General features: G+C 43.5%; 1 protein-coding gene across 4 annotated transcripts in view; it reads left to right on the top strand.

Annotated features, from left to right (window-relative positions):
* Window positions 1-23,928, top strand: part of DVL1 (dishevelled segment polarity protein 1) — a 104,216-nt gene extending 80,288 nt beyond the window's left edge. For 2 of the 4 annotated variants that reach the window (XM_075113956.1, XM_075113958.1), the window contains 10 exons: window positions 2,577-2,670; window positions 3,672-3,741; window positions 4,527-4,666; window positions 4,986-5,062; window positions 5,543-5,610; window positions 7,258-7,335; window positions 12,272-12,403; window positions 13,290-13,457; window positions 13,983-14,189; window positions 19,283-23,928. In XM_075113956.1, the coding sequence (XP_074970057.1) occupies window positions 2,577-2,670; window positions 3,672-3,741; window positions 4,527-4,666; window positions 4,986-5,062; window positions 5,543-5,610; window positions 7,258-7,335; window positions 12,272-12,403; window positions 13,290-13,457; window positions 13,983-14,189; window positions 19,283-19,701 (1,453 nt within the window). In that variant the 3' untranslated portion in view covers window positions 19,702-23,928. Of the gene's footprint in view, window positions 1-2,576; window positions 2,671-3,671; window positions 3,742-4,526; window positions 4,667-4,985; window positions 5,063-5,542; window positions 5,611-7,257; window positions 7,408-12,271; window positions 12,404-13,289; window positions 13,458-13,982; window positions 14,190-19,282 lie in introns of all 4 variants that reach the window. The other 2 variants (XM_075113955.1, XM_075113957.1) reach the window with 1 other exon arrangement.
* Window positions 23,929-25,640: the final 1,712 nt, after the last annotated feature.

The raw sequence follows: 25,640 nt of genomic DNA, 5'->3' as shown, positions 1-25,640 counted from the left end.
GTGAACTGTCTGCTGAAACTCTACTGTTCCTATTTCTCGTTTCCATAACTTGCTATCCAGATAAAACACCCATTGTCTGGAAAGCGGAGGAGGAACTTGGACACTGGGTGAATCCCCATCATGATCTCCTCCTCCAGGCAGGTGTGGCCTTCAGTATAGTTTTTCTCCTCATTTTCTTTCTCTGCTGTATGAGCATTGCTAACTTAAAACTGGTTTTTACAGTAGGCAACGCGAGCTGGAGGCATTACCCCTTTCAGGGACATAGTAATGGGAAACTGAATAAATGAAATGACATGTATTAATTTAATGAATTCTCTTTATCCACAGTAACCATTAGACGATGCCATTCTAAAAAAGTTGGTGACAGGAAGTACTGCATACTCCTTCAGTGACGCACACTGGGATAAAGCCATAAAATACGATAAAATACGATAAAATACGATATGGCAGTAGGTGAAATATATGTGCAAGCAATAAAAATCAAGTGTCTGGATGCGGTGAATGACTTCGAAGTGTGCTTATAATAGCCAAAAGGACAGAAAAGATGTTAAGGTTTTGTCCTTTCTGTTACGGACTAGCTCATCGGTCTTCAAAACTAGTGGAAAGTCTTGCCTCATCATCTGAAAGAGCAGGGCTTTCACACCCTTGTGTTCTGTCTGCAGCAGGGAGTAGAGCCTGTGAGCAGAGGGTTTGTCTGCAGGCTGGAGCGCTGAATTCATACTCTAATCAGTGGAAGAAGGGCACTCAGATCTCTCTTATAGCCTTTGAAGGTATCTTGTTGCTTGACTTGTGTCCATGCAGAAAAGCTCCCCCAGTCTCATCTCTTGCCTCTTTTCTTTCTGCTGCCCTTCTCAAAAAGCAGGCAGGTTCACTGCGATGTGAACAACATGCCTTGCCTTTCTCCTGAACTGTTATGTGCTGGGAAGTTTTGGCTGAATCCTGCTAATGAGATGTTCTGGGAGAGAAGAGGAGGAGAATGAAATGGGAGGGGAAATAGGAAGAGGGATAATATTGGTAGTAAAATGTAAGAAGAGGTTTTGTGTCAATCTTTGTCAGTACTTTCGAGAGCGGAGATTGTCGAACAAGTGCAATTTTGGGAGCCCTGCATCTGACAGACCTCTTTATTCTTCCTGTTGAAAAGGTAAAGCCTCAGAAAACCAGGCACTGTGAGCTGTTTCCACAGACTGAGAATTACCAAATTTTTGATCTCTCTTGAAAATACCACCTCTTGGCTCTTTAAATTAGTTTGCCTTGCTGGGAGGGAAAAAGGAGCGTGTGAGGTTAACATGCCTGAAATAGTTTTGTGAACTCAAAGAGAATGTCAAGAGATTCATACCCTCGGAGCAGTTCCATCATCTGTAATATTCGGTATGTTTGGCTTATAACACACCTACTTTATGCAAGATGGGTTTCCCAGTGTGGTAGGTTGTAATCTCATGACAGCAAGCTCCTTTTTGAAGTTGCTGGTATCAAGTTTTGTTTGAGGTATTCTGGCATTCCTGCATGTGGTTAGAACTTTGAAGACAGGGACATGGAGACTGGGGAAAAAGACCGGCACTGTTTTCTTTGTGGCAGTGCCAGTTCAGTTACTTGTGTTGCACAGGGTTGGTTTTGGTTTTAATCTTGGTTTAATGACGGGGCATTACTTTTTCTTTTTTTGCCATTCTTAACATAATAACTAGAGGAGAGATGTTTCTGTGTTGTTACACTGGTATCTCTGAAATCTAGGCTTTGTTCCAGGCTTCTGAAATTAATTTGGGCAAATCTATTTACGTCTATCTCCGTCTCAGTCCACTGTCTGTAAAATGAATGATTAACCTTCCTAACTCTTAGGGGGATCTTACGAATTCATGTGTAGAACTTAGCACATTTAGGTTCTACAAGTTTGAAGAGCCTGAAAAAAACCCCACAACAAAATAAAGCTAACCATATTCTCTATTCCTGTGTAACTATTTGGTAGTGGCTATTATCAACTGCTACTTTATTTCATTGAATTCAAGCCCCAACGTTAAGTTCCTGTTAATAGGGTAGATAGCAGCAGAAGAAAATAACAGAACCATGACAAGATTCACAAAAAATGAATATTAAGAGATTCTCCAGGTTGTCTGTTGTTCTCAGAGCGGAGATTAAAAACATTGTTTAATGTACAGCTGTTCTTACAGTGGGTATTTTTCTTTGATGGGCCTGGAGTCAGGACCACCTTTAAAGTAGTGGAAGATGGCTGCCTCTGAGCTTTGGGTGGTTAAATCAGGGTGATACATGCCTGTTGAGATGGGGGTTGCATTCAGTCTTGCTCTCAAAAGAAAGCAAGCCAGTAAACTGAGCTCTCTAATCCATGCTGTAGTTTAGCTGGTATCTTCTGTGTGCTGCCAGGCAGAGGCTAAGATACAGCACACGCGGGGATCGACAGCAATTCAGCAGCGATCAGAGCAATACTTTGTAAGCTAGATGGTGGTGTCTATATGATTTACTCTCTCCTGCATTTGTAGGAATCAACCTCTTTTTTTTGTCAGGGTGCAGAGAAATGCAAATGGGTCAGCTTTAGAGAGTTGACATTTGCTCTCAATTTCCCTCAGGTTGAGTAGCTCCACTGAGCAAAGTACTTCATCCCGGCTCATACGGAAGCATAAACGCAGGAGGAGGAAACAAAGGATGCGGCAGATTGACAGGGTAAGGTTGGCATCGTCATTTTCCAAGGAGGTGAACCGTGATTTTGAGTGTAGCATGTGAATTAGGAAGGGATCCACAGCAGATCTGTGCCCTGTTGGATTCACTGGAAAGGCTCCCTTTGGCTCCAATCTACCCTGGACTAACTCTCTACCATCTGAAGTTCTGCAGCACTAGAGTCGAGACGCTTTTCCCCCTCTCCCTGTCTTCTTTTACTGTTCAGTGACCACATTTCTTGTTGTCTCTTTCACGACCAGCCTCTGCAGGAGAACTTCCACTATGCTACTGCTGATGTGGGCAGGGGGTGTCTGGCGTTAGACATCTGATGTATAGAGTGCTGAGACTTGCATTCTGCTGAAAGGAGAGATCTACGTTCATAGGAAATCACAAATCTTTTCTCTTGCCTTTTTCTGTGCTAGTCCTATGGTAGCAGAACGAGGATCATCCAAATGACATACTTCTTGAAGTAACTGTTTCATTCTCCTATAAATATCAGTCTTCACAGATTAAAGAATGAGCATGCATCCACTTTATCACAAGAACTGGAGCAATGTTGTAGAAGATATTTGATCAGCACATTTGTATTTCATTTTGGAGGTGGGGAGTGTCTGTCTTCTCACTTCGTGAAGGATCCTCTCTTCAGGCAGGATCTGTGGATGTAATAACTCACACTGCACTGGGTGCTTTGTTATTTAAATGTCTGCCTGTCCGTCCTGTAGTCAGGAAGCAGAAATGATTCAATGTGAAGTTCAGTTGAGAAACCTCAGTATAGGAACTTGCCCTGTGTGTTTTGTAAACAGATCTTTGGAGGAAGTATAGATTTTTTTTTTTTCCTTACAGATTCTAAATGAAGAATAATTTTGAGGAGACCACAATGGTTTCTGGATGCCTTCCAAATGGGAAACCTATTAATCAGTTCCCGATGAATTAATCCTCAATAGTTATTTTTGTTGTCTTGTTCTGAGCCATTTAAAACCTTGAGAATTTTCTGTTGTATTTTGCAGTCATCTTCGTTCAGCAGCATCACTGATTCTACCATGTCCCTAAATATCATCACAGTCACACTCAACATGGGTAAGAGGATAAGCAATGTTTTTGGGGCTTTTTTGTGATGAATTTCAAGTGATGTAGTAGCCTTTGGAGCCAGTAGAAAGTTTCTTGATTGGAAAGGATGCCAGTGGAACTAAAGGGACTGGCAGCTGGGAGTTGCTGCTCTGTTGGCTGTGCCTGGATTCCTGGTGCAGCACTGGATAGTACTGAGCTGTTCACACAAGCGGATCAGTATCCTTCCCAAGAAGCCCAGGGAAGGAGCTGGAACTCCAGGATGTGGAGTTCTGCCCTTCTTTCTGGGAATGGTAAGGGGTCAGACATTGTTAGGAGCAAGAGTAGAAGGGCACTGGAGGTTTGCATTTCTGCTGTTCGTGTGTTTCATTGTTTAGCCAGCTAGAAATGTGCAGGACGACCAGTTCAGCACCTTTCAGTAGCACCAAATCCTTCCTGCCACTCTGACGTGTGGAAAAAACATTGCCTAATGCTGATCGGCTGCCTAATTTCTTGGTGTAGACATGTCTTTTCAATATCATTTCTCTTGCTGATTTTTTAAATATAACTTTTCAGTGTCCTGTATGAAAAAATAATGTCTTTAGCAGCATTTCCCTGCTGCCTTTCCCTGAGCCTGCCAGGCAGACATACGCCCATAGGGTACCCTGAGATAATTGAGAGTCAAACGTGGCCCAGATGATGTGTTGAGACACCTGATTTTTAAAGACTGAAGCAGGCTGCTGTTAGCTCTTCACTATCATTCCAATCACCTTGTTTGCTTTTTTTCCTCCCCCACCCTCCACTTTCTATCTGTATAGAAAAGTATAACTTCCTGGGAATCAGCATTGTAGGACAGAGCAATGACCGGGGTGATGGTGGCATATACATTGGCTCTATTATGAAAGGAGGGGCTGTGGCAGCAGATGGCCGAATTGAACCAGGAGACATGCTTCTGCAGGTTGGTCCGTGTCCAAAAATACGTGCTGCTGACTTGTACATTGGTGGCTCAGCTCAGTCAACCCACCAGATCCATGGACGTAGTAATCAGTTAACGGAATTCATACTCAGAGAAACGTGTCACAAAGGCTATTATCACTTAAATCTATAATTCTTTGCAAACTCTGCTGGATGGTTGATGTGCTCTGAGAAACAGTATTTCTGCAGCTGCTCAAAGGAACAAAACCAGTTAGAAGGCAAATAAATTTGGAAACAAATAATTAAAATGTCTTTAACTTTCCTGTTGCAAAGCCTGACCTCTGCTTTTCACGACATTTCAGGTGAACGATGTCAATTTTGAGAACATGAGCAATGATGATGCAGTACGGGTTTTACGGGAAATAGTCTCCAAACCAGGGTGAGCATATTACAAAATATTTTGCTACTTATCCTCCATATGCAGTTATTGGCAAACCTCAGAGAAATCAGTGTTTTGATCTCAGTAAGCAACCAGCGTGACTGCTGATCTCAACTCTGAACTTCTCGGGGTAAATGATGAAAAGGCAAGGCTTGTTCCAATGTGCCAGCCAACACCAACACAAACTAGGAGTTGCCTGGTTTCAGTGGCATTATTTGTTCATACACTGAGCATTTTCATATCTCAAGAGCTGATCATTTGACAGATTTCACCAATAGTGCTCATGATCTATGCAAAACCAGAAACATCCTGATACTGGTTCTTACTGAAAATATTCCGACAGGCATCTCAAAAGCATCTTCAGAATGTACTTGGCAACTGCTGGACAAGAATAATTTTGTTTCAGAGAGTTCATTGTAGCAGTTACAACTTCTGTAGGGAAAGTTGAGAGTCACCCTTCCTTGTTTTCTTTCTTCCTAGACCTATCAGCCTAACTGTAGCCAAATGCTGGGACCCTACTCCCAGGAGTTATTTCACCATCCCCAGGGGTGAGTACGTATTTGTGCTCTTTGCTGGGTTCCTGAGGAGACCTCAAGGTCCAGAATATTTTCAGCTATGTTGGCATCTAACAGATTTCCCTCCCCTACAAGTTCAATACTTTTTTAAGTTTGGTTGATTTGGGTTTTTTTGTTTTTCTGTTGTGGGAGGCAGGGGTTTAAGATACTCTTTCTGAGACTCCAGTGCCCACTGAATTTGCGGGAGTTTTTCTTTTGATTCACATAACTTTGGATCAAGCTCTTCACCTTTTGGTGGGTACATCCTCAGGATCTTAGCCTTTCAGTTGATAGAAAGTTTGGAGGGTAACTATACTTAAGTGTTAAAAAGCATAATTTTTGTCACATGTACACTTATTCGAAAGAATTTAAACTGAGTATTTTTAAAATTTGAGGCAAACAGCATTGTTTAATGTACATAAAATCTCTTGAAAATGATGTAGTTTTAAAACTTCTGGCTTAATAAACCTTTCAGTAGCTATAAAAGATCTGTGTTCATGTGACAAACACAGCTGCCTCCTACTGGTGAGTGCTCTGCTTATGATAGTGAGACACCAGTCCTAGGAAGAGGAGGATAACATTGTCCATGGAAATTAATGCGATAGACTCATGCAGACTACGGAGCTCACTCCGTGAAGTCCTTAGGAAAACCAGCGTAATCAAAAGAAAAATCCCACAAATGACACATTTCAGATTTGCTACAGGGAAAGCTTGTGTGTCACTCTGTCCTTTGTCCAGTGAAGATGCATCCATTATTATCCAAGGCAAACAGCGCTGCATCTGTTATAGGCTAAACTGGCTGCAATAATGTGTGAGATATTTCGAGGAAATTCCTAACATAGGCAGAGCTCTTTTATAATAATTTCTGGTTTTGAGGCAATGGAACAACAGCCACTATAATTCAGAAGAAAACAAGTCATCCAGATTGTGGGGAAAGTGGAGTCTTATTCCCAGCTTTAAAAATTACTTGCTCTGTGGCTCTTCTTAACGTCTGAGTGTAATTCTCATTCTTGACTGACACCAGTCTCTTCAAGTGGTCCCTATATGTCTTGCTTATTTATTTTGCAAGACTGTTCCAGTCCTGAAAAGTTTCATTATGGCTGCTGAAAACACTGAGAGGAGGATTCCATGGTGCCTCATCTCTGTGAATACACACCTTTGGAGTTACTGCTCCGATTCACCGTCAGCAGAAGATTCACCTTCTGCCTGAGTGGTTATTTTGGATCCAAGACCCTTAGAAGCAGGAAGAGATCTTCCCATCAGCTGGGGCAAAGCGCTGGGTAGTACTTCACGTCACAGCAAAATGAGAATCTCTATCTCACTGTATGGAATAATAATGAAGTATTGATCCTGGACTGGCAGCTTCTTTCCCACAAGGGGAAGTATTTGACTCCTACTGCAGTTACAGGAACAGGAGTGTCACGGTTTTATCCTATTAGGCTGGTGCAGCAATTGCTAAAGGAAACCAGCTACTGCTGGCAAGATGCTTTTTGTTCCCTCGGGCTGGGGCTGTCTCAGTTAGCACTACCAGAACAGCAAGGACTTGTGCACCCCAAAACAATGCCTTCTTACTCGAGTTCTTAGTGTTTACTGCAAATCTGATTCCATTTGTCTTTTTCTCCCTTTCTGGTTGTTTTGCAGCTGAACCAGTGAGGCCAATTGACCCTGCAGCGTGGATCTCTCATACCACAGCCATGACGGGAGCGTACCCCCGTTACGGTATGAGCCCCTCCATGAGCATCACCACATCTACCAGCTCCTCACTAACAAGCTCAATTCCCGATTCGGAAAGTAAGTCACACTGCGGCCAGCACAGGGCAGGCGTCTTCTGCTCGGGGCCAGCAGTGCAGAGCTGTGCGCAAAACCAACCCCAGCCACAAGCACGATGAAAACGACAGCCACCACAGAACTCTTGAATGCTTTCTAAAATTTGTAATTCTTACGGGGAGCCTAAAACCTTTTTCCAAAGGTCAGAAGTTAACGCAGTGGGGTCTTGCCAGGGTTCACATTCAGGAAAAGGTGGCTTCTGATCCCTTTTAAAGTTACACCTCCACCTTTATTCCCTCAGACGAATGTAAGATCTTCCTCCTTGCATTTGCCTGTTTTTTAATAAATTTAAATAATTTACTTTAGATAGATGTCACTGGATAATAATGTTAGTGTATCATTTAGGAAATCTTCCACTGATATTCGCATAGCCTTCTTTTATACTTTTTTTTTATACTTCAAGAATTTATTGAACAAGGAAAAAACGAATGTAATGTCCCATGTGAAATTATGGTTAGAGTTCAGCCTTCTTTCCTGGTTTGTCTGTCTATGGCAGCCTCTAAACTAGTCGTGTCCACGGAACCAGCAAGTTGTCATGATTCCTTATCTTGGAAATTTTTGTTAAACAATATGAACTCTTCCTTTCTTTTACTTTTTCTTTGCTTTCTGATGTAAGCGTAGGAGAAAAGCTAGCATTTGGTTTGAAGTACACGGCAGTATGGCAGGACACAGGGCACGTGTCTCTGAGAACGCTGTCCACCAAAGTCCTAGCTCAGGAAAGTGTTCACATTTAAAACAGCACTTGTGTTTACTTGACATGAAAGTTTTGAGATACTTTACACCTCTTTAGTAGGTGTTTGTTTCCTGTAATATTAATATGGAAGAATTTCTCCAGATATGCAACCTTTCTATCGGATTTGTTAATCTGTAGCAAGGAGATTTATTATATTTGTTTATATATACATGGAAATCTTGAAGTGGCTTTAAAGTTCTGAGGAGATAATCTCATTTGCAGAACGATGCTACCTCAGTATGCGTTCACTGAAAGCCAGATAAATACTTACATGTTTAACACGGGATGCCTAAGCGTCTACCAGATCTGGAGTCTAAATTTAGGACTGGGTAACTTTTTTCATTTTGTAAGATATTTCCAGAGAAAAAGGGAGGATATTATTTAAAAAAAACCAAACCAACAAAACAAAACGAACAAGAAAAACAACACTTTGAGGACTTTGAAGACCAGTGCGGTGCTTAATGACATAACCTTCCCTGGACAAATGCATGGCTGAAGCATGAAAGTTGCATTTGTGGGGACCAGTTAGGTCCTATCAGACTGCGTAAGTGTCTGTCTCTTTTTCTTCTGTCCTCCCGCAGATTCTATAAGCACATAGTTCCTGGAATTACACCTCACCTTTAATTGAAAGGGCGATTATCTTTTTTTGTAGGTGTAGTAGCTCAGTGCCTCTTTAGGTAGTAGGCAGCACCGCTGAAGGGGAAACGCATCCGCAGTAGAAAGCGAGCAAACCTCTTACCTGATGACTGTTTTATCTTGAGATGTGTTTTCAACCTTACAGGTACTAAAGATTGCTGGAATCAAATGTATCTGCTGATTGCTGTCAAACAAGAGTCTGTTACTCTGCATTCCTCTTGAACTATTCATGTATAAAGTGCCTTGATATATAGTGATGTGATTGGGAAGTGTGGGACGCAGACGCCCTCTCAATCATACTTTTAAAATAAAGGTTATTTGGGAGCAGAACCACATTTCTGGAGACAGCTTCTCATTTTTATGCCAGTGACTTACAATGTTTCCTTTCCTGAATGCAGGAAAATGCGGAGTACCCCTGACCTTTATCGTGACCTTCTCCTAAACCCTCCTTCCTTCGGTTCAGTCCTGTTGTCCTCCCCAGCCACGAACACGACAGGCAGCACCTCAGGGCCCTAGGTACAAAGAGCGCTTGTTGTGTGAACCTCTTTGGCAGGAAAGACAAAGTCGGGGAGGAACGGAGGAGGAGAGAGAGAGGCGAGGAGAGGCTGTGCGTTGACATCTCAAAGAACAAAGAGCTTCATGCAAAATGGGGCTTTCTAACTTTTCATGTTCCAGTGCAAGATTCTCTGTTTCAGTTCCCCTGAGGCCAGAGTCACTGGTATTTAAAGCCAATACGATATCTGTTCTCCAGTATCTGGCTGTGCAAGTGGAAGCCAGTCATCTCAGACAAGTCTGTTTCATGGTTCCTTGTGTTAAGTATTGTGAATGTCTGCTGTTTAACTCTGTGTAGCAAGGCCAGGATCACGTAAATGGACTGAATAACTGCTTTCCTTCTGACTAGCATTCCTTTGCTCTCTAGCCTCTGGATCAAAAGCCAAGGTCTGATCTGAAGGGTTTGCACAGCCTCCATCGCATTGGTGCTACTGATTGAAGTAGCTGGGATTTGGGGGCCATAGAAATCACCACCACACAGTAGGAATTGTTCTGTGTTAGCTCTTTATTTTCTCAGATGCATTTCTTCAAAAACAGGACTATGCAAGCTAAGGCAGGCTGAGGTGTTTCACAGTAATTATTGCTCTAAAACATATCTTGTTCTCCGGCAGTGTCCTGGCTGATGCAGGAGAGTGTTCTCTCACAGTGGTTTGTGAGCGTTGGACTCGCTGCCTCAGTCAGTGTAAACCCTGCTCCTCTGCTAAAGGTAGATTTTTCCAGCCCCTGTTCTGCCACTACAGGACCCCTTTCTGCAAACTGGTGCTGTCCCGTTCCATAAGATTGATTTCAAGTGTTTCAGTGTTTCCTGAAAGTCTTGCTGTTTCAAAACGCAGTCTGCTGACACTGTTGGAAAGTTCTCTTTTTCTCTTGCATGGTCTTCAGAGGATTTTGAATTGAGAGTTCAGACTATTTCTGCTTAATAGTATTCAGCCTGAGGTACTGTGTCATTTCCTGGGGCCTTTTTGTTTGGGCACATGGGTACTTCCTTACTCAAATAAGGATACAAGCCAGTGGAGGTATTACATGTGGTAGGACTTCATTTCCCTGGAGCACACACCTCTTTTATTGCCGAGACCTGCTAACGGGAAAAAAAAAGCCACTCAAAACCAATAACCAAAGCCCTGAGAAGGAGCTTTCTGGTTCCCCAGGAAGGAGTTACTGTCTGTGCTGTTGCTCCGATTTGCACATGCCTGCACACGTGGTCAGGTGTTCAGGCCCGCAGTTGACTGAGTTCAAACCAAAGTGGGTGCATTTTAGGTACATCTTCAAATGTTTCAGATTTGTACAGCAACTAGCAGACTTAGAAAATACTGACAATCATTTGGCTGGTGTTGTTCTTTATATGCAGTTTGCAGGTCTCCAAGAAAATACCATTTATTGCTCCCCACATACTTTACCTGAATATGTTATTTTTTTTCTTTTTCCCCCCCCAAACAAATATGTTGCTTTTTGCCACTAACCAAACTAACTTAAAGCAAAAGCAAAATTTTAGTGTTTATTCAAACTTTGTAAGTATTGAAACCGCATGCGTAGGTGGTCTGGGATATTTTCTTGCATGTTAGCAGTGCACGTATTGAAAGAAGCATTTTCAGTTTTCATTGTTTCATGCTTTTTGTACCTTTTATCAAAATTTTGTGTTGCTGGAAAACGGCAAAATTGGTTCCCTTGTGCTTTTGAAAGGTGGGTGATATGGGGAACTGGGAGAAGGGAGGGGAGGAGGGTTTCCAAATTCCTGCTGGGGGAGAGTCTGAACTACAAACACGGGATGCACATACTCGACATGAATTTTTTAGGGCTGAGAAGGTGGGAGCTGGAAGGAGGACTGGGTGCTGTATCCAAAAAGCGTTGCTTTATTATGTGGAGACAGGATGACTGGGATCTGCACAGCTGTCACAAGAAGGCTGGTAGACTCTTGGACCCAGATTCATCCCACTGGGCTTTCAATATGAGATGCCACCTTGCCTCAGTGTGTGGTAGAGAAGGCGTTTCTAAAGGAACGAGATTCTGGCGGTAGGCTCCTCAGTCCATCAGGGTGAATCTCAGCGCTGTTTTTTTGGTTTTATTACAAAAATTTATCAGGAAAGTATGAAGCCTCTGGTGAGCCAGCTCTGCCCATAAGACTGGGTGAAATATGAATGGAGCAGTGACGGCTGCTGAGGCGTGTGGGAGTGGTGTTTTCTAAGTGTTCTGCAAGAAAGAAGCAGGGCAAAGTAACGCTGGGTTAAGTGACTTGTTAACCATTAAGGCTGCCATCACTGGGATTCTGGAAACCTTGTTATTTTTTCTTTTTTTGAAGGAAACCACTAGCCTTTATCCTGATGAGGGAAGCTTGCTTTTCTAATTTCAATTCTCCCCAATTATGCTGATATCCAAATCTTAAAAAAAGCACAAATGGAGAATGGTTGAGACATGGGCGTTGTCTTTCTCCATGCAGATGGGTATTATTCCTGACAATTAAACCAAAAGTTAAAAACCAATCCAAAAAACCTTGTCCTGCAGGGTTTTGCATACAGTGCCCTGAACTGTTGGGTGGGAAGGGGCTGTTCCCGGCAAATTGAAATGGAAAGCAATGGCCATAGACCCCCTTGGGATTCCTTTTCTGCAAACCTCAATGCAGCATGGCTTGAAAGAGTGCAGTGCTGGTCTATAGCTGGTCTGTGACATCAAGACAGGTAGGGACGCGGCATCTCCGTGTCTGAACTGGTTGCACTGAGCACAGTCTCTGAAGAATTGGTACAAATGCTGTAATTTATGCCATCAGTGAGGGTGCATTTGGGAACCTTTGTGTCTTTTTTTGCATCTCTTGGTAGAGCTGCGTCTTGAAACGTTTCATCCAAATTGGGAACTGAGAAGTTCTTTTCAGACTCGATTCATTTCAAAGAAGCATGTAACCTTTCTTCCTTTTAGAATTAGAAGAATCTCCCTTAACTGTGAAGAGTGACATGGCTACTATCGTCAAGGTTATGCAGCTACCAGACTCAGGCCTTGAAATCCGGGACAGGATGTGGTTAAAAATCACCATCTCCAATGCAGTGATAGGTAAGCAGATCAAAGGAATGCTGGGGGAAAGGAAAAAACATGGCTTTTTGGAAACAGGCTGAAGAAACTATCTTTATATGAACTTCCCCCCCACCCCCCACCCCATTTCCTTGACTTGGTATTTGTGAACAACTCGAGGTGTGACAGGAAATAACTAATAGCTCTTGTCTGAGCCTGGACAGCCAAAAGTACTGCGTGTTTCTCATGCCCACACACAGCTGGTCCTTAACCCTTACTTGTTAAATCTCAGGTTTGCCATGTAACTACTTGTGGCTCTGACAATCTGCCCAAGTTCAGCAGAGCAACAAGCCTTGTAAATTGCAGTTCCAGACAGCCACACAACCTTTATAAAGCATCCTAATTACATTTAAGATTACCACAGCTAGTCTACCTTTGATTCTGACTGTCCCGTAGCCTGAACTGTGCTAATGTTTAGTCAGTCTAGGTTGTAGTTACTTTTTGCTGAGAAAGGGACTGGAACCTAGGTCTTTTGACAACATAACATCTGACTCTCAAGGAATATGGCTCTCCCAATCACTTCTGTTCTGTAAATCCCACGTCATTTTCATTGCTGCAACTCAGAAAGGGTTGAACAGTGTAACTATAACATGTTCTGTGTGCGTGTTTGGTGTCGCTGTAGCGTTCAACTGGATGCAAGATAATTCTTTGCTTTATTGATGTTTGAGGGCAGCTGATTTAGCAGTGAGGCTGTCATGAAAATAACATTTTAAGCTCTTTGCAGCAAGATTGCTGCATGTTGCTATTTGTATTCAGTACCTGGCACAGTAGTACTCGTGGGCTGTTTGTTAATGAGGAGATTAAAAAGCCAGAAGAGATCACTTTGGCTCAGATGATCCTGCGTCTCCTCTTCCTGTTCTCATTTTAGGAGCAGACGTGGTTGACTGGCTTTACACGCACGTGGAAGGCTTCAAAGACCGACGGGAGGCTAGAAAATATGCCAGCAGCATGTTAAAACACGGCTACCTCAGGCACACTGTGAACAAAATCACCTTCTCGGAACAGTGCTATTATGTCTTTGGAGACCTCTGTGGCAGTAAGTTCTCCGTCTCTGAAGGGCAAAGGTGCACGTGTGTTGTCTCTTCCCACTTGCAGAGTGCACGGAGTTGAGTCCTATAGGATTTCACAAGAGGGTGTTTCAGAACAGGCCGTTATTCTGAAGTTGCATGACAGCGGTTGACATTTCCTGTTAGACTAAGCAATTAGACCACTTGGAAGTGAAGGATGAACTCATCAAATAGGGGGATTGCACTGAAGCTCAAGAAAGCAGGATTTATTTCTGGTGATGCCGCAAACTTCCTGCTTATCAGTCACACTCAGTTTCTGGTCTGTAAAATGGGGATGATTCCTCCTCCTTGACTTACGGAGATGCTGCAAAGGTGCCTTGGTGCTCAGTGGTAAATCTTGATGTCTGCCCTACCGTGTGTGATATTTTGAGTGAACTCTGGAGGCTGAGTCCTTCTAGTCCCTCACCGTGCTAGGTGCTGTGTCAGCTATTATTAATACGCAGGAGTCAGCTGCTAGGTGAGACAACAGCCTTCACCTGTCCTCTCTTTTCCAGATATGGCTGCACTGAACCTTAACAACGGTTCTAGCGGAGCCTCGGATCAGGATACCCTTGCTCCACTTCCACATCCTGCTGCTCCCTGGCCTTTAGGCCAAGGATACCCATATCAGTATCCTCTGCCTCCTCCGTGTTTTCCACCAGCATACCAAGACCCAGGCTTTAGCTATGGCAGCGGCAGTGCAGGGAGCCAGCAAAGCGAAGGTAAGATAGTTCATCTGGTATTTATTTCTACAGCTGTCATTATTCCTGACCATTTGCTTGAGTTCCTTTGTACTGTCTGTGCTCCTGTCTTGTGGTTTTGTATGCTACTGCACGAAGGTGGTGCGACCGCACTTAATGAAAACTGTTTGTTTATGTGATGGGGAGCGGGTTAGCCTTCCAGCTCTGTATTGAAACTGCCAGCGATGTTTTAACTCAATCAATAGAATAGAATACATGCTGTTTATAGTTGCACTGTAGTTCTGCACCCCATGCAAAATGCCAGTGGGGAGCTAGAGCCAAGCTATTTGTCACATCCATGGAAGCATGGGCATCTGTGCTTGTTACCCAACAGCACCACATGGTAAACTACTGCTTAGATAATGCTGGTCAGGCCAACATTAATGACTCAATTGTCCACCCTGTTAAAACAGATAAACTATTGCCCCCCCTTTTACCGGTCAGAGCCATTGCCAACAGTGGGGCTGCAGTCACTCGATAGTGCTGGAAATTAGCCCATTTCGTTGCTGATGGAACAAGGATTAGAGCCAAGGTTCTCTTGGCTTTCACTTCCATGCTCAGTGCAAATAGAAAATTGCTCTCCTTGCTTGCGAAAGGCAAGCATGAGGTAGCCAGCCAGATGGTTCACAGGGCTGAAACACTGCTCACAGGGAGGAGAGTCTCTTTTGTAATATATGACAGGGAAAAAATGATAATACTGCATGGATTGAAAACCTGACCTCCTCCTTTCCTGCCATAGGATAATTTTGTGGTTCATTTTGAAACCATAGTAAAAATTATGCATTTTTTGGCGGTACAGACAAGGCCCTTCTGCCTCTTAAAATTTTTTTAAAAAAATTACTTCCAGACAGAGTTTTGCTTTTGGAAATGCTAGTAAAGAAAGGGTGAGGATTCTCTGTGGTTTTGAGGTAAACGTCCCATAACTTGGAAGTAACTTTGTCCTGTTCGCTGCAGCCAGTTGGATTTTGCAGAATTGCACAGAGGAAGTTCATAACAGGAACTTGCTGACAAGATTTTAGCACTATTGCTTCCCACCTTATTTCAAAATAAGAAGTGTCTCTGAGGAAGCTCACAGTGGATCCAGAGGTTTTAGAACTGCAACCTGCTTGTGCTGGAAAGAATTGGATTTTTTTTTTTGGCAGCTGGTTCTGCGGGCAGTGGAATATTAGATCTCTGCTGCTGGCATAGGAAGGGTATGGTATTTTATCCATGTGACCTGTGTTACTGGCTAAAGAGAGCCTTATGAAAGGCACCAAGGTGTTTAATTTTGAAGGGTTTCAACACTCTCTTTGTTCTTCTTTTGGAAACTACACTTCTGTGTTGTTTCTTGTTTTGTAACTTTATTCCCTTGTTTTGTTCTGAGCAAGCATTAGACTGAAGGATTCATAGAGGAATGGCTGACTCTAGGGGATTGGTAAGCTTCAAATGCCTCCATAATAATGATAATGAATTCACAGCATGATCATTTAGAGTCTTGTGACCCAAATGTTTAGCTGTATTTTTTTCTTTTTTTTTCTTTTCTTTTTTTTCCTTTTCAGTTGTCTTGGACTCTCAGCCTATCTCAATGCGCAGTAGTCCCATAGCGTGCCATTAGCGTATCAACCTGTCTGGCCCCTGTGTGACTGTGCTGCAGCAGCTACAGAGGGAATGGCATCAGATACCTCACTGTCAGCTCAGATGGGAAAATCCTATCACCGGTGCCCTTCATAAAATAAATAATTAATCCCAGCTCCTAATTTATTAGTCTGATGTCATCCATCTGGATTGAATTTATCTACCAGTGCCCTTCAACTGGTCATGTACTGAAAGATGCTTGAACACTGTCCAGGTGTCTCAGGCAGATATTAAGAGTACTGGGATGTAACATTGCATTGACCACTCTCGATATAGAGTCTTAGAATGGGGTTTCTTGTGAAGTCTCTCTTTTATGTGCAGTGTTAGATCATAACTGAATTTATCCGGTGAAGAAGAGTCCAGTGAATGTCACATGTCTTTGAGATGAATGCGGTGTATTTGCTGATGATTACAGACAAAAGCCTAAGATCTGGGACAAGAGACAAACTGAGACGTGTTCTGGGAAGCAACAGATAGGGAGGAGAAGTTTCTAATCCCAGAAGAAGTTTTATATGATGTTGCAGTTCTGTTCAAGGCTCTGTTCCAATTTAGGTTGCTGCTTATTTCATCTGAGCCGCATCATCTGTCCCTGCTTGTGGTACCCAGAGCTTAGGTTATTTTTAAAGGCTTGGGCAGGTTTGCTGAAGGGAACAGCACTGATGTGAGGACCAGCTCCTCTGCAAAGCATCATCTGTTACCATAGTGTTTAGATCAAAGTCACGCCCCTGTTCTGATAGATGCTCACTGTACAGATGGATAGCGAGAGATCATCAGGTTACAGTCTCAGGAGATGAAAGAAGTAGGAAGAGTGGATTTGCACAAGCCAACGATGTCAGTTGTTGGGACAGGAACAATAGAAGGATCTTCAGAGCCTCTACTCACTATCTCTGGAGGCTCTGCTGCCCCTGTCCAGAAGGATTCATGTGGAAACTTCTGTCCCATGAAATGAAGCACTGAGGCAGCTGGAGTCTCTGTGGCTTTAGGGGATGGAAGTTTGATGTCCAGCACTAACAGACAGTAAAGGCCGATAATACGTTGTGGCAATGCTGAGTGCAGCTTTTCGAGGCACTCGAAATGCAGATTGTTTAAACCCATTTTATGACACTTAGGTTTAAAGTTGGCCTTAGATGGAAACAAACACTGCTGTGGTTGTGTCAAGTTAGCAGCATTTCAGACCTCGGCTTTAGGTTGGGCAGCATGTCTCCAAGACAGGCCAGTCCCTAGGTGCCAAGAGGCTGCCGCTCAAATTGCATTTAAACTCAAGGCTTAAACGCACTTTCTGAATGATTGTTCTGTGACAGGATTTAAAGACATGTCAGAGGGAGAGTGAACCTCAGCATGACCGGGGAGAACTGCTGTGCTGATGATTGTTCTTAGATAGACTGCTGTAGTGGTAGATGGTTTCTCTGTTTTCTTTCTGACATGTAATCATGGCAGATTGTGTCTGAGATGCCAATCATGGCGCTTGCAGTGCAGCTGCACAAAGCCAGGTTCTTCTGAGATAAGAAGTCTGCATTAACCACTTGACCTCTTGAAGCCTTGGCAGATAGCTAGAGCTGCTACTCCAGCCATACTGAAGTCTGGAGTAGCAGCATGATGGATTGGCACAAGGCAGCCTCAGTCCTACTGACTGTGGGAGACCTCTCAAGACCAGTAATACAGGCTTTCCGTGCAGCTTGCTTTCTCCCCTGCATCATCTTTACTCAGCTACAAGCTATGGAACTGGCAAGGAATTCTTGTCTACGGGGAGCTTGCATCAAGGAGTAATGACTTTGGGTAAGGTTTGCAGGGTTTGGATGCATGGCAACAGAATGCATCATGAGATAAAGGCAGAGGCATGGTACCTGTGGAAGGGTTAAGATAAAATGTCGCTTTTCATCCATTGTGAACCATGTTCCACTCTGGAGAGCTTACAACGATGCTTCTTGGAGATAATCTCTCTGTGGTTCTTTGGAGCAAAGGCTGTAACAGACAACCTGCTAATAAGTAGTTTCTCCTCTCTTATTTGCCTTTACAAGATTGCTATGAAACATTTGAAATGACAGCTCAGGGAGCACCTTACCTCTCCAAAAGACTCACCTTAAGGAATGGTCTCAGTATTTGGTGGAGGCAGCTGAGCCCATGTTAATATCTCAATTTACAGATGGAAGAAAACTGAGGCACAAAGCAGGACAGTGTTTTTTGCAGAGCAAAGAGCTGATAGGGGTTACAGTTGGCAAATACCGCTTCAGAGTCCCAGGCTCGGAATATTCATTTAAAGTCCAGTGGTTTTGTACTCTGTGTTTTCCATCTATCTCCACTTCTTTTTCGCACTCTGCAGGGGAGTGTAGCCTTTCACCTATACACACCAGGTCAGTCTAGTTTTCCTGTCTCTTCTACTTGACTGCTCTAACCATCAGCTGGAGCAGACAGAAAGTCATGATCATCTGTAGTTCAAGAAAGGAGCAGCTCAGAACCATTCTGTTTCTCTCATTTCAGTCACCCCAGTGACTCAGTGGCTCGGTGACTCAAAAGCTGGTCCCCTATTCCACTGGCTGGGCACCCGTTTGGGGAAGGCAATTTTGCACTAAGATGGCATGAACTTAATGAGATATTCTGTGGGTTGGTTTGTTGGGGTTTTTTAAAGAATAATTAACTTGGAAATGTCTCCTGACATCGTCTGTCATGGTAACTGAGCATGACCTTCAACTTTCATGTAAAATCAGTTCTGAAGTTTAGCGAAGCTTGTATGTAGCAACAGTTCAGCTTACACACAGCAGCAGTCCTTTGTTTTTCCGAGTCTGTTTAGTGGCCTCTGCTGGGAACATCCTGCATGTTACTGATTCATTGTAGAGCAGTTTGACAAACAGCTGTTTTTTGAAGCATTCTCCAACAACAGAACAGTGTAATGATGAATTTTAAAAGAATCTGCCCACTCAAGTCAGCAAAAGGACAGCTGTTAACGTCAGGTGATTTGGCCTTGGGCGTGAGTATGCGCAGTGTGACCCGGCATGATAGAGAGGGCAAATAAGTTCCTTGATGAAAAAAGCTTTGCCGATAGAAGATAGCAAAGACGGATGCAGTTACAATTAGATTGAACCTCGTTTGCTTGAGTCAAAACCCAAGTGCCACTTCTTTCTTCCTTTTTTGCTCCTCCCCTCTCCCCAGTCAGCGCGGCGGCCGCGGAGCAGATGGCTTTCAGCCCATAGTCCTAGGCTAGCTGCTGCTTTCACTGTGCAAGCTCTTAAGTTGTCTACGTGTACCTGTGCATGGCGCAACCTTGTCAGCTTTGTTCTACCAATTGTCATTGCTAAATTCCATAAGCCACCAACAGCACGTTCAGGCCTGGTGTCGTCATCATTGTCGCCGTTACAACGGTCATTCCTGGATCTGTGGGTTTTGGTAGGAGCTGATGTGGGCGCCAGCTGTGGACCTGAGCTAATTCGGCTTTTCTGTGTGTCCTTTTCACTCGTGGGCTTTAGGAAGCAAAAGCAGCGGCTCGAACCGAAGCAACAGCGAGACCAGCAGGAGGACTCTGGGCAGGGAGAAGGACCGCAAGTCGGCTGGCAGCGGCAGCGAGTCCGACCACACTGCCCGCAGCGGGGGCGGCGCCAGTGTCGTGCGTCGGGAGAGGCCTGTCAGCCAGCTCAGCCACCGGAGTCAGGTCTCTGCCACCCACAGCGAGAGAAGCCACCACAGCCATCATTCTTACGGGCCCCCAGGAGTCCCACCCCTCTACAATCTCCCCAAGCTGGGCTCCAAAGTCTACGGGACGAGCGGACCCCCTGGCGGGCCCCCCGTGAGGGAACTGAGCTCTGTTCCTCCGGAGCTGACGGGGAGCCGGCAGTCCTTCCAGAAGGCTATGGGCAACCCTTGCGAATTCTTTGTTGACATCATGTGAGAGGAAGTGCCTTCAGACTCTGCTTGGGGAAGGGCCTGGGGGGGATCGTTTTGGGGGTGGGTGGGCAATTTGGTCATTGTCGAACACTTAATGGAAGAAACTTGGCTGTCTTGCATGTCACACCTTCCTGGTTTGCAGTTGTGTTGCAGAAAAATCAACAAAACAAAAAAATACAACACCCCCCAAAAAACGAACAAAAAAAAAAAATCTCCTGGGATTGTTAAATATCAGCAAATTGATGGCATCTTTTCTTTATCCCTCACCCCCTTCCCTCTTGTTTTTGATTGTGAATGGCTGGTGTATATTCACATCTTACTGAGCTTTGGTAATTGTGGCACCTACTTCAATGCAATTAGGGTATCTTTTTGGCTGATTCAAGGACTATTATTTCACATGACTTCTAAATTTCCAATAATGCATAGTAGCACTTTTATTTTTCCCTGCTTTTTCTCTTACAAGGAAAAAAAATGACCGTTGGGTAGTATCTGTGATACTGCCTCGGAATGCTGTTCCTTGGATCCAAGCAGACGTGGCGCCCGCAAGCGTGCAGACAGCACGCACTTGGAAAGGAACAGGCTCAAACCAGTTCCTAGCAGAAGGCAAAGTTGTGGCTACCTTCTTCTGCTGACGAGGGAGTACAGATCAGTCTTTCGTTCGTTCTTTTTTTTTTTTTTTTTTTTTAAGATATTCTATCAAGGGAGTGGTGGAGTCTTGCTACTGTATGTGTTCATTGTGCAGAACTTGTAAAGTGATTTCAGTTAGTATCATGGTAGTGACTTTGTAGCTGCGGTCCGTTCCTGGGCATTTCGGTCACATCCCTGAGGACAGATGTGTCTGTTTCTTCTGGTTATAATGCTCACTTGCCTGCAGGTTTTTAAAAGCTGTTTCCACAGAAATAGGACAATTGCTGCTATGCAATTCTGTTAGTGTAGCCGCAGCTTTTCCCTTTTGAAGGGGATATTTACCCTGTTCTAGCAGAGACATAGATAAATCCTGGCTCCCGCTGGGACGTGGCTATTCATTTCGATCGCCTCTTTTTCCGTTTTTAATTTCTGAGCAGTATCTTTCTCTTTTTTTGAAATAGAAACCTGGAGATGTGTAATCCCAGTTGCAGTGTCACCCACGGCAACATGTTCTGAACGCAGATGGGGGCTAGCTGCTAGCAGAGAGGTGAGAGGGTGTTTTGAGGACAGTTTGTAAATGGTACAATGAATGAATCCTTATACCCGACACAGAGCGAGACCCATGCTAAAGCTCCTGCTGGGGAGCTTTGACTTAAGCAGCTGCTGTTGTATATCCCCGAGATCTCATTACTGTGTATTTTTCGCTCTAAGGCTATGGACGCTTGGTAAAGTATGTTCAGGAACCTTCACTGACGTTTAAGAAGCTTTTTTAAAGTGTCTGAACGAGGGCATGGTAAAAGCACACCCACACTCTGTTACGGTGGCTCATCTAGTGGGAAATATGTGTTAAGCTGCAGTCACTTAGTGGCGTTTGACCGTGGGGCCATGCCTCAGTTAAATCCTCTTTTGTGAGACACCTGCTTCTGGCAGGTTTTAGGACAGGTGCTTTAAAATCAGTCTTTAATGTATATAAGCATTTTCTTCACTGGTAAGAAGCTTCTTTTTGTTATGTTCCATGCTTTATGGGTAGTGTGAATATCCAATATGAATGTCAAAAGAGAACATGTCTTTCTCACTATATACATGTAGTTTCATGTTCCTTTGTCATCCTGAAAAATTACTCTTCAAACTGTCCATTTTGTATGTGGTACATTCTGGTAGATTTTTCAGTACTACTTTTCTTATTACAGGTCTGTGTGTAAACACATCCCTTTTACAAAAGCCAGAGTAATGTTTGCAGATGTCTGTGTTAACTGGAGACTGAAGTCTCACTTTCAAAAGGGAGCTAGGCTTTTAGGAAACTGCGTTGTCACTAGACTAGGTACTCCAATAACTGGGCTTCTAAACTAGCTGAGTGGTTTTGGGCAGTTTTCTTTACAAAAATCTCCCGAAAGGCGACATAATGTTTCTGAAAGCGGTGCTTTCGGCGTAATCCATCTGATGGGCTAGCGTAGATTGCAAAGTTGGTGATGGCTTGTTCAGAAGAACGGCACTACCTAAAGCTTGACTGTGCAACAGTATCCTTTCTTTCCCTTTCCTCCTCCCGCTAACACGGCAAAGATGCTAACTAAACTCAGTAAACTATTTTGGAAGATTGACGTTTAAAGCGATGAAATAAATCAGGGTAAAATAATTCTGTAATTCTGCTATGTCTCCAGGAGACACTGTTAAGGAGTCTGTGACTTTATTGACAATCACTAGTGGTTCTACTTTTAAATTAATTTTAGCTTTTCTGGCCTCTTACATATTATGATTTTTCTGGCCCACTTTGTCTTAAGGCAGAACTTACAGGGCTGGAGGAAAAGACTCATTTTAGTAAGATATTTCCAAAAGGGATTAAAGCTGGGGGCTGAGCTTTCATCCATGGAAGAAACGCGTTTCATTTCCTTGTGTCTTTTCAGGAGTTGCAGTTTGACACCTGCTGGGTGGTTTGTTTTTTTTTTTTTTGGTCTTGTTGTTATGCTGTTGGCAGAAACTGTTCTGTGTCTTGCTGGTCTTTGCTGCTGTGTTGAAACGACTGTGTTGTATACTTGCGTGTTTGTGGGTAACTCTGGAATGAGGCTGACAGTCCGTAACATAGGCGTGGGAAAGCGTTCCTCTGCTGAGGAGGTCAGGCTGCTCTAGATCAGAAATCCAGCCTGAACTAGCTTCACCCACAAACAGGCACCCAGGTCAGGCAAATAACGAGTGCTCCGAATGTACTGACAGATGCGCTACTTGGTTAATACTGTATAGCACGTGGAACCTGCGAGTTACAAAGAGCAGTAGGAGAATGTAAATGACCCTTCTGTGAACAGTGCAATATGTAATGGCCGCTGTGTGTAAAACAAAAGCTTGATTTCCCCGCCTTGCAGTGCACAGTGGAGAGGCTGGCTTGAGTGAATGGTCGGTTAGGCCTGAAACGTTGCTAGCTCTTAATTTTCAGAAGTGAATGAAGACAGGAGGTTCCCCAGATCTCATCCTTGGCTTTCAATGCATGTGCATGTGTCTTTGGAACAAGGTGGCCTTGGGGCCCAACTGCGCAAGTTTCTCCTGTTGGGTACAGTACTACCTGCAGAAAGAAGTGCCACTGACACCACTGAAGCTACTTACACCAGGAAGTACTGTGCCAGGTGGAAGAACGTTTGAAGGCTGGAGTCCTGCAGAACTGTTTGTTTCTCTCACCAGGGCCTGAAATTTTTCTCTGATTTCAATGTCAAGTAACTGGCACCGGCTGGGCTCTGGAATGCATGACCTATGCCTCTAACTACAGTGAGAAGTGATGGGTTTGCCATGTAGGGCATTGAAACAACCTCATAACAGGAGCCTTAAATAGTTGATGTTTTTATTCTGGAAGTGAGACCCTCAACATCTGCCCGTGCTCTGCAGCTGAGCTTAATGTTCATGCATACCTGCCAGCAGCTTTTAACGAGGACTAAGAGTTATGTTTGGAAGATCATAGAAAATGATGAGAAAACAGTTTGGGATGATGTCTCCCATCCAAAGGAGGTAGTATCTGTAGGGGTACTGTACCCACCCAGTATATTAACTCTGAGGAGTAAGTTTTTTGGCAAATAGTCTCAAAAGCACTGCTATTGTCATTTTACCTCCTGTTAATAAATCTACTTTTCAAAGGTAACAGTCCCCTGGACACTTTATCCAAAGGTATATTGGATGGCAAGCAATGATGCACAGGCGTTGACTTTTGATATTATTTTTGTTCTATTCAAATGGGCAGTCCCATCTTGAGACTTGACAGCTCATGAGTTGATGTAATTGTTTTTGTTTTGCATTTAACTGGATTGTAATAAGATTGACTTAAAATTATTAATTCTAATCAGTGATTAGAAATACATGTAAAGAATTTTATGTACAGTAGAGGAACAAAGTTACATGATTTTAAATAATGAGAACCCAGACTATCACCTATTCTAGAATTGGTTCTGCTTGAAGAGTGACCTCTTACTAGCATGGACTGCACTGTTCCTGTTAAATGTCTATTGCATAATTGAATTCTTTTTTGTAGATATTGTATTAAAACCCAAGTGTCTGTATAGTTAATATATAGCTGCTTATGTGTAAATGCTATTTTAAACACTAAAAAGCTTTTAATTTTATGTGATAACCGCAGCGTATGTCTTCACTTCTTTGCACTACTGCATTATCTTTTATTCAAGAATGATTAAATATTGGTTGAATCTTCCTCTTCTTTTCCCCCTCACCACGCTGAAGTTTTGTCCTCTCGACAGCAGAAGATTGTTCAGGAGCTAATGATAGGAGTTCTGTGATTTAATGGTACTTCAGAAGTGCTTACAGTTCAAAGTATGACAGGAACTTCCCTGTTCACCGCTAAACTGGGTCACACGTGGTTGAAGCGCGAGGCCTGACTCTTCTGTGCAGGTTAATGACACCTGACTGGAAACACAAGACCCTGCCATTCATCACAAGTGCTGTACCTTTGAGCTAATGACTAATGTATTGGTGCAGAAATTGTGCTTTCCCCTTAAATTACTCTACCTCTTTATTATTGAGCTTCTCCCTCTCGCAGCTTGGCAGGAGTAGGTACACAGGAAAGGCTGAAGAAAGTTTGTGGAAGTAAAAGCCCGCTGGAGGATACGTCCTGTTGCAAACACTGAGCTGGAACAAGTTTTCCTGCTTGCAGAGCCAGGAGGTGAATCTGCTGGTAGAACCCATCAATGTATTCAGCTGTTTCATGCGAATATTCCCTTTTTCTGGACTCTGCGCACAAACTCCAGCAGAGGCAAGCTATGATCATTAGGACACCACTTTGCAGACTAACTGGTAAGCCTTAAACCACGGTGTATTTGTCATGCAACATAAGGACACCCAGCCTCCCTGTAAGGTTTGTGTACAAAGAACAACCACAGCTGGATGAGGCAGATTCCCTCTTCTTAGCTGGTAGAGATCAAGCAGTAAAGGCAGAGACAAAGTAGTAGTTATTTTGGAGGCACCCGCTATAAATCGCGCAATTCTGCAGCAGATTTATGTAAGAGCCTATGAGAAAGTCTTGCAGAGTCTCACATATTCTCCCTTTCAAACTGTATTTATTTATATAGGATGCAAAATGGCCTAGCCAGCATTTTCCCAGTTAGGTGATTATTCTATTATCAGAATTTTGGACATGCTCTTGCAGCCTTTTACTTCAGGGCCTGCTGGACTCTGGCTGACCTAGCATGAATTGCCTGCAGGTGACTGGAACTGATTGAGCAGTTTGATCAGCTACTTTTCCCTTCCTCCCTCTTCCCCCACCCCCTGCTCTCCCCCTAAAGGAAAAGAAATAATCAGTCCGTCATGGCTCTAGCTCTGCTGCCGGGAAGAGAAGCAATAGTTTTATTTTTTCCTGCTTTATTTCTGGAATGGTGATCAAAGGTTACTTAATGCTTCTCTGGAATGGAATCACAACACTGCAGTGAGGAGTACTGCTGACATTCTCAGGTGCAGCAATATGCTCGTGAAGACTTGCTACAGTCTCCAGAAACAAGGACTTCCAGTCTTCAGGTCAGATTTTTGCTATCCTCAATCACACTGAGGAGTACTTTTGCCAAACGTTTCGCATTTTTCCTCAAGTACACCAGGAGAAGTTTATTTGCAGGTAGCCACAGGAATCTAGGACAGCTACCTTTGCAGTGCACCTAAAAGCTCTTTTTTTAAGAATTAAAATATTCCCTGGTTTAGATTAATTTGCAAATTCTTTAATTGAGCTGAATTGATGAATTAACTTCCAATAGCACACAGTGGACAGGTGGAAAAACTTGAAGTCTAATGTGGGGAATAAAAGAGCCGTATAGTTGTCCCCAAAGTGGGTGGGGAAAAGAA

Source organism: Phalacrocorax aristotelis, chromosome 19, assembly GCF_949628215.1.
Source record: "Phalacrocorax aristotelis chromosome 19, bGulAri2.1, whole genome shotgun sequence".
NCBI lineage: Eukaryota > Metazoa > Chordata > Aves > Suliformes > Phalacrocoracidae > Phalacrocorax > Phalacrocorax aristotelis.
Note: the sequence above shows the minus strand (reverse complement) of the source record. Positions and strands in the feature narration are given on the sequence as shown.